General features: G+C 47.7%; 1 protein-coding gene across 1 annotated transcript; it reads right to left on the bottom strand.

Moving 5' to 3' along the window:
• Window positions 1–9,624: 9,624 nt before the first annotated feature.
• On the bottom strand, window positions 9,625–12,554 carry LOC311241742 (NADH dehydrogenase [ubiquinone] 1 alpha subcomplex subunit 12-like). The gene is made up of 4 exons (XM_084330640.1): window positions 12,439–12,554; window positions 11,977–12,062; window positions 11,675–11,762; window positions 9,625–9,906 (listed from the first exon to the last, which is right to left on the bottom strand). The coding sequence occupies exons 1-4, from the start codon at window positions 12,525–12,527 to the stop codon at window positions 9,726–9,728; spliced, it is 444 nt and encodes a 147-aa protein (XP_084186766.1). The 5' UTR covers window positions 12,528–12,554; the 3' UTR covers window positions 9,625–9,725.
• Window positions 12,555–13,836: the final 1,282 nt, after the last annotated feature.

Consider the following 13,836-nt stretch of genomic DNA (forward strand, 5'->3'; position numbering starts at 1 on the left):
AGGACCTGCCAGAGCAAGAAGAAGAGGGAGAGGAAGAGAGTCAAGCCCGACAGCAGCACAGAACTCCACAGGACCAGGAGGTCCAGTACAGCCCAGGCTCTACCCCCGCGGCTCTGCGCTACAGACCCCCGACTCAATTCACGGGCGAGCTTGACGCACAACCAGCCCCGAGGAATAGCACCTGGATACGCGGGCCATGGTACCCAGCAGGTACCAGCCCACCAAGAGGCCAGTACCGAGCAGCAAGAACCACAGTACCCCCTCGATGAAAGAGAAGTGGAAGATGGTGTGCCCGTACTGCGAGAAAGAACACTGGTTGTCACAATGTGACACATTCAAGAAGATGACCGCCGACGAGGTGGGTCAATGGATAAAGTCCAACCGACGCTGTTACCGATGTGCGCGCAGTCACATGGCAGCCGACTGCCGCTTAAAGAAGAGGTGTAGCCGGTGTGACGGAGCCCACCTAGATGTCCTACACGACAGTAACAGAAGAAAGCCTGCACCCTCAAGCAGCACAAAGGCAAGTGTTATGTACATTGACCCCGCCAGCAGCGGGGGCGCCCGAGTGCTCTTAAAGGTGGTCCGCGTAACACTGAGTTACCAAGATAAAATCATGGACACTTACGCCGTCCTTGACGACGGGTCAGAGAAGACCCTTCTCCTCGCATCCGCTGCGGGCCAGCTGGGGCTGCGGGGGAGCGAAAACCAGATGACGATTCGGACAATAAGAAGAGATCTAAAGACGATAAAGGGCGAGAATGTCTCCTTCACTATCGCAGCAAGCGGGCAGCCAGAGAGACGGTATAGGATTACTAATGCTTTCACCAGCCAAGAAATAGGCCTGTCGCAGTACACCTACCCCATCGCCAAGCTGATGGATAAATATGTGCACCTGCGTCAACTACCTATCCCGCTCATAGACGGTGCCACCCCGACCCTGCTGATAGGCTCCGACCATGCAGACCTCATAGTCCCGATAGACCGGGTCCACACAGGGCCCAGAGGCTGTCCTGCAGCAGTCGAGACCCGCCTAGGATGGACATTACAAGGCCCCCTCGCTAAGTCTCTTAACCGAACAGCAGCCACTAGCTGCCTCCACTCCAGAGTGACAGAAGAAGACACCACCCTCCTACAGCATGTCGAGAGGCTATGGACACTAGAGACAATGCCCTTTAAGAACGAAAAGAAAGACATTCGTTCCAAGGAAGACATTTACGCTATAGCACTCCTCGAGCAGGGGACAAAGAGAGTCAAAGTCAATGGAGTGATGAGATACGCAACTCCACTCCTGAGGCGAGAGGGTATGCCTACCTTCCACGCCCCAAAAGAAGCGACGGAGCGGTATCTATTGAACACAGAGCGGCGCCTAGCCAGAGACCCCGCTCAAGAGACTGTGTACCGCGCTGAGATTAACAAGCGAATCACAGCGGGACACATAAAGAAAATTTACTGGCGACGTCGTGCGCTGCTCCGCGCCTCCCTGATCAAAGACGGCTTTGATCTCCGGCAGCGGGCCAGCAGCGACCCCCCAGTATTGCGCAGCCTCTCCCCAGAGGACAAGCCCCTGCTGCGGTTCCTATGGAGAGAGAGGATCGGGGATGAGCAACCAGCCATCTATCAATGGGAAGTCCTCCCTTTCGGAACCACATGCAGCCCATGCTGTGCTACGTTTGCACTGCAAAAACACGTTGCAGAGGACCCAGCAGCTGATGAAGAGGTCCGAAAAAGTGTAGAAAATAGTTTCTACGTGGACAACTGTCTGCAAAGCGTCTCGACGCCAGAAGAAGCCGAGGCCCTTCTACTCAAGCTCCGCGCCTCCCGGATCAAAGGCGGCTTTGATCTCAGGCAGTGGGCCAGCAGCGACCCGCAAGTATTGCGCAGCCTCTCCCCCGAGGACAAGGCAGCAAGCAGCGAGACCTGGATGGCGACCATCCCAGGAGAAGCCCAAGAAATGACATTAGGACTAGTCTGGCGCTTCAAAACAGACTCGCTCCATTATAAACACACACCCCTGACCAAGGAGCAGGGAAGGTCGACTGCACTACCGACCACCAGACGGAGTGTATACAGAACACTCGCCAGACAATATGACCTGTTGGGATGTATTCTACCTTACACCACCAGGGCAAAAATGATTGTAAGAGCGTTATGGGACAAGGACCAGGGCTGGGACGACCCCATACCCGAACACCTTGCATCCACATGGAGAGAGTGGGAGACGGAACTCAGCTCACTCCCAGGTGTTAACATACGCCGCAGCTACTTCCCACCCACAGTGAGGCCGGAGACGTGCCAGATGGACCTGCACGTTTTCAGCGACGCCTCCGAAGTAGCCTACGGTTCGGTGGCCTACTTGCGTGCCCGAGAGGAGGGAGGAGAAATACATACTGCCTTCATCCTGGCCCGCTCAAGAATAGCCCCACGAAAGCAACAATCTATCCCGCGTCTAGAGCTCTGCGCAGCCCTAGCAGGAGCGCAACTCGCCACGTTAATCCAACGTGAACTCACCATTCCGGTGCAAAGAACAATCTTGTGGTCAGACTCCACGACAGTACTCACATGGATCCGGTCTGATTCGTGCAGATACAAGGTCTTCGTGGGAGTCAGAGTCACAGAGATTCAAGATTTAACAGAAGTAGCAAGCTGGAGGTATGTGGACACAAAACACAACCCAGCTGACGTCATCACCCGGGGAATGTCCCTGGATGACCTCACCCGTCACAACCTATACAGTGACGGGCCAGAGTTCCTCAAGCTCCCGGAAGAAGAGTGGCCTACACCCACCCCACGGGAAGCGAGTAAAGAGGAGGCAGAAAACAAGAAATCTATGTTCTGTGGATTGAACACACTCGTCTCCACAGACCCCGACATAGACGATTGCCTCACCCTAGAGAGTGCGCAGCTAAAGACATTCCTGTGGCACCACCCAGAGGTTCAGCTCACTACCGACATTACTGCAGCTGACTACGAAGAAGCGGAACTTCTTCTACTACAACGAGCCCAGAGAGACTCGTTCCCCGATGAGCTAGACTGTCTACAGGGAGCAAAGCCCGTCCCATCAGACAGCAGACTGCTCCACCTAGCCCCCGAGAGCGACGCCCATGGTCTCATCAGAGTGGGTGGTCGTTTGCGGAGAGCCCCAGACTTACCGGATGACGTCAAGTACCCGATAGTCTTAAACAGCCGACACAAGGTCACAGAGCTGATCATAAAGAAATACGACGAGGATGTGCATCACGCCGGGGCAGAGAGAGTCTTCGCGGAGATCAGACGTCGTTATTGGATACTGCAAGGGAGAGAAGCAGTGCGGCGCTTCCAGCGAACCTGTCTAGACTGTCGTAAGTGGCGAGCGCAGCCCAGTATACCCCGGATGGCTGACCTACCTCCCTGTCGCCTCCGACTCGGCAACAAGCCCTTTCACTCCACCGGTATGGACTGTTTCGGCCCGCTGTATATAAAGAAAGGAAGAGGCACCGAGAAGCGGTGGGGTATTGTATTCAAATGCATGACCACCCGAGCGATGCATATAGAACTCCTTCCAACCATGAGCACAGACTCATTCCTTATGGCCTTCCGAAGATTCACATCACGGAAAGGTAAACCGTCTATATTGTTGTCTGATCACGGGACAAACTTCAAAGGCGGAGAAAGAGAGCTGAGAGAGAGCTTCCAGGCTATGGGCCCAGAACTTAAGACCCACCTCGCTCCATACCAGATTGACTTCCAGTTTAATCCCCCGAACGCACCTCACTTCGGTGGAACTTGGGAACGAGAAGTACGTTCAATAAAGACAGCCCTGTACGCCGTGCTTGGGGCCCAGACCGTGGCGGAAGAAGTCTTAATGACAGTCCTCACGGAGATCGAGGGAGTATTGAACTCAAAGCCCCTCGGTTACGTCTCAAGTGATGTAGCAGATGTCGACCCAGTCACCCCCAACACACTCTTGATGGGGCGGCTGGACCCCGCGCTACCACAGACAATGTACAGGCCTGAAGAAGCGAACGGCCGAAGAATGTGGAGGTACAGTCAAGTACTGGCTGACAAGTTTTGGAACAGCTTCCTACTCCACTACCTACCGTCTCTACAGACCCGCCAGAAATGGGTGAAAGAGAGAGACAATTTGACAGAAGGAACAGTCGTCATGATTATCGACCAGTCACTACCCCGAGCTATGTGGCCGGCCGGCCGCGTAAGCAAAGTGATCACCGGTGCCGACGGAAAGGTCCGAGCAGCCGAAGTGCTCGTCCAAGGGCGGACCTACACCCGACCCGTGGCGAGGCTAATAGAACTGCCAAGGCTTCCCGATACCATCGATGACGACCATGACCCCATGACTTTGTGAACTGACCGATCCCTCACAACAGACATTGAGTAGAGGACAGTGCGGTTAATCTGTCTCTGCTTAGCTAATTAGGTGGGACTAATTAGGGGGCGGCTGTTACAAAGGATCAGATTAAACCGAATATATATATTTATTTATTGATATATATTGCATAGTATTTGTATATCGTTTGATATCCCCTGTATATTCCTTGTACATATACACGGAATATCCCTTTAGCCCAGACCATAATAGTTCATTCTCCTATTGGACAGCGGTCCACCGGCGCCAGGGACCGGCCTCCGGAGCCAGGTTCAAAGTCACCGTCAAGATGTGTCTGGACATGCCCGGCCTTGCCCAGGGATACGCGACAGAAATGAGAGTGGAACTAGTTTTGTTCACCGTGCGTATAAATACGGCGCAGGTGAATGTAGAAGCCCCTTAGCCCCTTACCTCCTTACCCTTCGTCCATTTAGTATGTTACCGATAAGTTGAAGCCTCACCCACGATACAACGTGCGGTGAAGTATGGCCTGTTTGGCCCCAGAATAGAGCATCGAGACCGCGTGCGAATTAATAACTGAATTGTCAGAGTTTGGCGCTATACCGTCGAGTGCGACATATTTCTATTAAGTCTTTAATAGTCTATTTGTGTATAGTGTATCGTGCGGTTAGAATTCTATAGTGACCAGCATCTCCAACGCTTTCTCGTATTAGCTAGAGTTCTTATCCAGGCTGGGCCGACCACATGGCGCTTTCACCCGAGGAGACCTAGACGAGAGCCGTATGGACATGTACACTGGATTAATCTACCCGACGACTACATAGCCCTTTGCGGCTGGAATATATTTGCTTTGGTCCTGTGATTTATGGAGCGGATAATCGCCGACGCCTGCACGTGTTGGATTTACCCCGAGAGGAGTCAAGTCGAGTCGGCGCCCAGAGAGCCTGAGGCCGACTAGCTTTCTTCACTGTGGAGCTACAGTCTACAAGAGAACCAAGCTGTATTCGTCTGTGGATCAAGAGGCTACTGCACCGGCTTCTGTACCTGAAGTCTCCCTAGTCATCGTTGACCAGACGTCCTACTACCGACAGATCTTCTACCCCCCCTGCTGGCTTACAACCAGTGGGAACCCCTTCCAGTATCGCCCGCTATCTTACTAGTGTACCATAGATATGATTCCCTAAGATTCAGGTTGTATAATTACCTCCTGCGTAACCAGAGAATGGACATTCGTTATTGATTTGCCTACGCATACTCCTTTGCCTTACAAGTGCATTCAAAGAATAATGTAAAGTATCCTATGTACCTTTTGCTCCATTAAATACTTGATTAATACCTTTGACTGGAACCGATTTCATTGTGGGAAGTGTTCATCATATTCATATATCGTGTACTGTATGGCCAGTAATTAAAGTACATAAAGCGGTAGTGGTTTAATGATACCATACTTATCAATACAGTCAGGGAATTGTACCCCTCAGTTATAGAATTGTATATAAACAACTCACCAAAAGTGACTATCGCACAACTGATTTGACAAAAAATAAATCACCAAAGGGGGGAAACCCCCCGTTACCCCCCCCCCCTCCCTCGCTGTCAAATCTCCCTTGTTTTAATATCACAATGTTGACAGCTTTTTTGATGGTCGTGAAGGGGACCTCAGGGGGTACATTTATCAGGGCTATGCGCATTAGTCCATTAGGCGACGCAAGACGCGGAGCCAGTATGAAATATAATGAAGGTTATCCTATAACCCTAGTTATATGATTACTGGCAAAGCATCTTGCTTTTCAGCCCTGAGGACCCCTGACTGCTTTTCGTATGAAAGTCAGACTCGGAAGGGGGAGCATAGCCACGCCATGGGGTTACTAGCCGGAAGTAGGCGTGGCTAGATAGATGTAAGGTGCATGGGAAAATCTTTCAGTGAGTGCAATAGGCACACGAGTGTAGTCCATTAGGCGAAGCAAGACGCTTTGCCAGTAATCATATAATATAGGGTTATAGGATAACGTTCGTTTTTACCGTAGGAACGAATCGGGGACAGAATATGGCCGGGGACAGATTACTTAATTCAGGGACTATTATTAAGGTGACGTTGTGTCACCTTAATATAGGCCTATATATTACCTACCTGCCTATAGCACCTCAAAGGCACTAAAAACAAGATTACAAACATCACAAAACAAACTGGTCAGACTACTGCTTGAATGAATGAATGAATGAAAACTTTATTTAACAGATTGCAGAATGGGTACAATACAGTACGGCTCAATACATACAATTGTTAAGGGGATGCAGACCTGAGAAAGACGTTTGTCTTGTTTCCATCAGGGTCCCCCATTTTCAATTCATATAGACATATATGACATACATGACATACAGATAGTCAGTACTGCTACATCTATACATTTATGACATACCAGATTTGCAAATACAGTACTGTTTGTGATACAGAAGGAGTCAAGAAAAGGGAGTATATACATTTGACGTAGAAACTGTACATTGGAGGTTGGGTGGGGGGGTTGGGTACATTGGGATATTGACAACCATACTGGGTAATTTACATTGGAGGTGGTTGGGGGGGGGGGGGGGGGGGGGGGCGGGGGGCATACTGTATAAACAAGTAACACTGTACATTGAGGGGGGGGGGGAGGAGACACTGTACAAACAAACACAATTGTACATTGAACTATTGACAAAACCATACTAGGTAAATGACTGTACATTGGAGGGGGTTGGAATGATTGGGTTAGGATATTTACAGGGGCCAGTGTTGAATTGCAGTCTCCCGTAGGTGTCCCTTGAGAGAGGTTTTGAAAGTGGGTAGTGATCCACATTCCTTTACAGCTTTGGGTAGGGCGTTCCACATTGATGTGGCATAATTGCGAAACGTGTTTAGTCCCTTATTTGAGCCGAATCTGGGTTTGACATGATTTGTGGAGCTCCCTCTGGTGTTGTGATCGTGGTATTCACTGACCTTTGGGAAGTATTTTGACATGTACATGGGTACCTTGGTCGTGTAGTGTATCTTGTAGACCAGGCCCATTGCAAGTTGTTGTACTCTGTCGTCTACTCTAAGCCATCCTAGGTTGTCGAAGTGGGCAGGGGTGAGGTGGGTTCTAGGAGTAAGGTCAAGCAGTAGTCTGACCAGTTTGTTTTGCTTGACCTTACTCCTAAAACCCACCTCACCCCTGCCCACTTTGACAACCTAGGATGGCTTAGAGTAGACGACAGAGTACAGCAACTTGCAATGGGCCTGGTCTACAAGATACACTACACCACTAAGGTACCCATGTTAATGTCAAAATACTTCCCAAAGGTCAGTGAATACCACTACCACAACACCAGAGGAAGCTCAACAAATCATGTTAAACCCAGATTTGGCTCAAACAAGGGACTAAACACGTTTCGCAATTATGCCACATCAATGTGGAACGCCCTACCCAAAGCTGTAAAGGAATGTGAATCCCTACCCACATTCAAAACCGCTCTTAAAGAGCACCTACGGGAGGCTGCAATTCGAAACTGGCCACCGTAAATGTCCAAACCCCCCCACCCCCTCCTAATAGACAAGTCTCCTCCCCACCGCATGTATATTCTCTCCCCGCCGTATGTATATTTCTCTCCCACCCACCCACCCCCTCCTAATGTACAGTCTCCTCTCCACCGCATGTATATATTCTCTCCCCACCATATGTATATTTCTCTCTCTCCCCCACCCACCGCCTCCCAGTCCCCTCCCCATCATATGTATACACTCTGTCAGGATCTATGGGTAACAGTACTGTATATTTGAATATCGTATATATGTCACAAATGTAACAGTACTAAATACCTGTATGTCATGTATGTCCCTATGCCATAAATGTCATGTATGTATACCTATATGTCCCTATGCCATAAATGTCATGTATGTTGTGTATGTCATAAATGTCTATATGAATTGAAAATGGGGGACCCTGATGGAAACAAGACAAACGTCTTTCTCAGGTCTGCATCCCCTTAACAATTGTATGTATTGAGCCGTACTGTATTGTACCCATTCTGCAATCTGTTAAATAAAGTTTTCATTCATTCATTCATATGTCATAAATGTCTATATGAATTGAAAATGGGGGACCCTGAGGTAAACAAGACAAACGTCTTTCTCTGGTCTGCATCCCCTTAACAATTGTGTGTATTGAGCCGTACTGTAGTGTACCCATTCTGCAATATGTTAAGTTTTCATTCATTCATCACTAATGTTGAATCAGAAGTCCAGAGGAACAGCGCCCCCGTGTGGATATCAGAAAACACAGCATCCGTGTGGGTACTGTAGCCTACGTTTAGCTCCTCGCCGTCGTCTTCACTTTCCTCCTCCAAACTGACCCCACGGGAGAAAAGGGACGACAGGGTGAGCCTTCTCATCGGGTGGTTCCAAATCCCTGAGAAAACATAGCACGTCACAAACTCAAAGTTCAGGACTGATTGAATGAACACACAGCAGAGTCTCAAGAAGCCGTGTTTCTTTAATGGTGGCCATGACGACAGGAATTAAAATAGCAAAGTACAAACGTATTGAATCTATTTACAAATATAATACATGTGTTTTCTGCTTTTGGACACGAAATAAGCCCAAAATAACTATTGATCCCAACCACAATCAACACGAGTAAACAACAGATTGGAGAAACATACATTTCTCATAAAATAAGATACATTTATTGATCCCCTTGGTGAAATTCTGGCCTGGCATCATAGCAGCATGGGGGAGGTGAAGGTAATAGTAGAAAGACATAAATATAGGCAATACAATTTGATCTGAATATAAAAGTGAGGGGGGAAATAAAGTCTAAACAATATTCAAAAACATTTACAAGCTTCTGAAACACAAGTCATCCAACGAACAGGGTCCACTCACCTCACATACTGAAATAGTCCTAGATGAGAGCTCCGGTTTAGGCGTGGGGGACAGAGGGACTGGTACTGGGGTGTGTGCGTCTGGTCAGTTCAGTTCCTGTCCTTTCACTTTCCACAGCCTGACGTTATGGTCACCCGGTAGCTACTGGAGCTCCCAGACACCCTTATGTGAAATACTGCAACCGTGTCTCAGCTCAGCATAATTCTACTGTGATTAAGACACACAGCACACTGTAACACACAGACTCTAAAGTGACAATCTCTGCTTTTGGAGATGACAATTGTCCATTTTCACAATTCCCTAAAACCCATGTTTTGCATTAATGTATGAGATTAGGGGAACACATCAGTCACACAAGTTGTACACGGGAACAAGGACTGCAAAAGAAACTGCCATCTTAAATATTGGTCTGGAGATTTTATTCAATAAAATTTGAATACAGAAGCAGGCTTTTTATAATTTACAACAGGGCAGTGAGAGGGTCAGGTCCGGGCGGAGTCACTGAGCGCCGGCCTGGGGCGGGATCCACTCGTGGATCTTCTTGCGCGTGGTGGGGTAAGGCACGTACTGCTGGGCTGAGCCGCTGTGGTTGAACTGGTGGATCTCCGCCAGGAACTTCTTTTGCACAGGGGGGTGCGTGGTGGGGGGGTCCTCCGTCATGCAATGCAGCCAGCGATGCCTGAGGAGAAAAAAAAAGTTAGATTAAGATTACTTTATTGACCATACTATTACCCCCGCCCCCCCCCCTCCCAGACATGTGTGCATTCCCTCAGAGGTCAGAGTGTATGATCACCTTCAGAACAGTGATACTGGAACAGTCATTGATTGATTGAAAACTTTATTAACAGATTGCAGAATGGGTACAATACAATACACACAATTGTTAAGGGGATGCAGACCAGAGAAAGACTTTAGTCTTGTTTACATCAGGGTCCCCCAGGTCAGAGCTTGTAACAGTCACAAATGTGCCCATTGTATTTCTGTGTTGCAGTGCCATGTTTGGTCACTAAGTGGCGCTCCATTGTTTGTACCTGCTGTAGCTACAGGTTTAATTTGATTTAACCTGAGCCAGTGACTTCTTCACTTCCTGTTCCACCTGACGTCCGACAGCAGTGTCAAGTGTCAACTTGTTATAGTAGTATCTCTAGTAACAATGTGGCTAGTAGTTTTAATAGTTGTGTATCAAAATAGACGCCACCAGGATAGCTTAGCACAATAGCTTAACAACAGACAAAGGGCACAAAGAAACCCCTTTTATTATTTACAAAATATACAGGATGATACATACGATGCCTGGTCATACAGCATTATTCAAGATACACAACTATATTAAAACTACTAGCCACATTGTTACTAGAGATACTACTATAACAAGTTGACACTTGACACTGCTGTCGGACGCGTCTATTCTTAACCCAAACGGTTCATGCGTTTTGCTAATCTGATTGGCCACTGACATTTCTGGTCATGTGACATGTGCGCCCAATCGCGTGACGCGCCCATTTCCGCCTCGACCAGCAGCAAACCCTAACCGTTCTATCGCCCTGCTCTAAGACAAACTCTAACCTTAACCAACTTCGAAAGAGTGCCTAAGCTTAACCGGGGAAAGAACTTGCCGTCGCACGATTGGTGCGACCAGAAACATCAGTGGCCAATCAGAGCGCAAAACGGGAACGCGGAAGCATGCACCGTTTGGGTTAAGAATACAGGCATCCTGGTGTTGTTATTTTCAGCCATCTCCAGCCATCCGTCCTGGAGTTGCCAGCTCACAGCTTACTGGAATAAACCTTTTTTACATCAGGGTCCCCCATTTTCAATTCATGACATACACGACATACAGATATACAGTACTGTTACATCCAGACATTTATGACATATAAGATATACAAATATACAGTAGCCTACTGTTTAAGAGACCGATTCTAAAAGAGAATATATACATTTGAGGGGGAAGAAACTGTACATTGGAGGGGGTTGGGACATTTACCGGGGCCAGTTTTTCGAATTGTAGCCTCCCATAGGTGCTCTTTGAGAGTTCTTTGAGAGAACATTGAGAAACAAACTTCACTTGTGAAAAGCACATTTGACCTTTAAAAAATTTATACTCATATCAAAGGAAAGCTACCTGGTTGCAAGCTACCCTAGTAGCACAAATTAATGGAAGTGGATACAGATCAGCTAGCCTAGTTTTAAAACTCCGGGAGATGTGTTTTTGGCCAACAGCTAGGCTAGCTGATCCGTATCCACTTCCATTCATTTGCGCTAAGCTAGGATAGCTTGCAGCCGGATAGCTTTCTACTGAACGCACAGAGACCCATCTTGTTGTCCGACTCTGGAGAAGACGGTAAGCGCATTTCCCATAATGTCCGCATGTTCCTAACTGCAATACCTGAACACTGCAAATACAGTAATGCAAAGATTTCCCAAAATGGTTGACAAATGTATACCATTCAGCAGGCACCATGCTGGCATCCACCGCCCACATGGTGTTCTTTCCATTCATCTCTGTGGTGTATAGCACCCAGCGGTGCCGTCCTGTAGACGTGGGAACAGAGACAGAGGAACTCTCAGGGCTTCGCACATTAACAGAGACAAATGTGGCCAATAACAACCAATGTTGAGGCGCTTGACATGTAGCTGGTGTACACAGCAACAGGAAATCCATTTCACTCACACACACACACACACACACACACACACACACACACACACACACACACACTTTGACATAGATCTATTGACAGCTCACCAAAGTAGTAGTGTTTCTTGTCTTCAAAGTATTTGTTTCCATACTTATCCACGCCGATTAGGGCTCCGGTCTTCACATCATTGGCCCTGTCAATAGAATGATGACAACAGTAATGATGACAGTTTCACTGTGATGTCACTATCTCAAGACTCATAGCTAAGATAATATATCTTAACTTATTCCGTGGCACAGGAGTTTGGATAACGACGTCAACTAGAGATCAACGTAATAAAGCAGAGACCATTCCTCACACTATATTCACAATATTGCTGTTGGTTAACGCAAAGGGGTGTATTCCTGTATTTCTTAACTGAAGTCAGTCGCATTGGCTGCACACGGCTAACGTTAACTAGCCAGAGGTCTGTGGACACCACGTATTATCTCTTACTGCACTGGCAGTCGCAATCATTCGACTATAGAATAGAACCCCTGCATATAGAAAATAGAGATCATCAAACTGACCTGAAGAATTGAACAAGAAGACCACGAAGTCCGCCGTGACCTCCTATCTGCCCCAAAGCCCTTCGGACAACATTCACATACTGCGCCATCTTTAGACGGACCTGTTATTGTGAGGGACCGTCGGCGTTCTGCATGTAAACACGTCCGGGTTCAAACCCCTGATCGGGAGGCGTGAATACTTTCCCTAAGCCAGTTGTACTTTTGCGCGATCTGATTGGCCACTGCCAATCAAGTCAAGTCAAGCCAATCGTGGGGCGGCAAGTTCTCTATTTCCGGGTCGAACAGCACCAAACTACCTAACGCCTAGTTTATCACTGGTTAAGCTTAGGCCACTCTTTCGAAGTTGGTTAAGGTTAGAGTTTGGAATCAGGGCTGGTATTCTATCGCCCTGCTCTAAGACAAACTCTAACCTTAACCAACTTCGAAAGAGTGCCTAAAGGTGGCAGAACTTGCCATCATGACACGCGACCAGAAACGTCAGTGGCCAATCAGATCGCGCAAAAGTACAACTGGCTTAGGGAAAGTATTCACGCCTGCCGATCGCGTGTAGTCTTTTACAAACACACTTGCAGTTCTGCGTTCGGGTTCTGCGATCTGATTGGCCACTGACGTACGCTCTCTCTCTCTACGCCCAAACAGCGCCGAACGCGGAACTGCAAGTTTGTTGGTAAAAGACTACACGCGTACAGGAATGAGTTTTGCCCAATGCAACGTTTACATTTTACTGGATCTGTAGGGCTCCCTCTAGTGCCGTGACCATGTAAGTCACTGACCTTGGTGAAGTAATTTCAAAGAAAGAATAAAGAAAGAAAGAATAAGAAGTATAATAGAAAGAACAAAACATAAACAGAGAAACATGACTGTTTCTAGACTGAACCAGGGAACATGATTAAGAGAGAAGATGAGAGGGAGGGAGTAACAGAAATAAACACATTTCCAAAAAACAGTTAAGTCAGTGCCTGCTCTGAAAACTTTAGAAATACTGTACATTTCAGCCCTTCTGATGCATCTCATTTTCCAGTAAAACATCTTATCTTCTGTATTTGTAGGACTACATTTGGTTTCAATGAACAAATAAAGCTATCTTTCAACCTTTAACGGGGCAAGTTGAGTAAGAATATTATATAAGAATATAAGAATTGTATTTGAGAGTGGCCGAGAGTGTAGTTGTATGCTACTCCCCGTCTTCCTGAGAAGCAAAAGCCCACCTGTCTCATCAGTCTGGTGAACTTTTACCGGTGCTCCATAGAAAGCATACTCACTAACTGCATCACAGTCTGGTACGGCAATTGCACTGCCTCAGACAGGAAAACACTGCAGATGGTGGTGAAACGCGCCCAACGCATCACCGGTACATACTCCATACTATTGAGTCTGTCAAGGACACCTCTCATTTCA

This window comes from Notolepis coatsorum (assembly GCF_963971535.1).
Source record: "Notolepis coatsorum genome assembly, chromosome: 15".
Classification (NCBI taxonomy): domain Eukaryota; kingdom Metazoa; phylum Chordata; class Actinopteri; order Aulopiformes; family Paralepididae; genus Notolepis; species Notolepis coatsorum.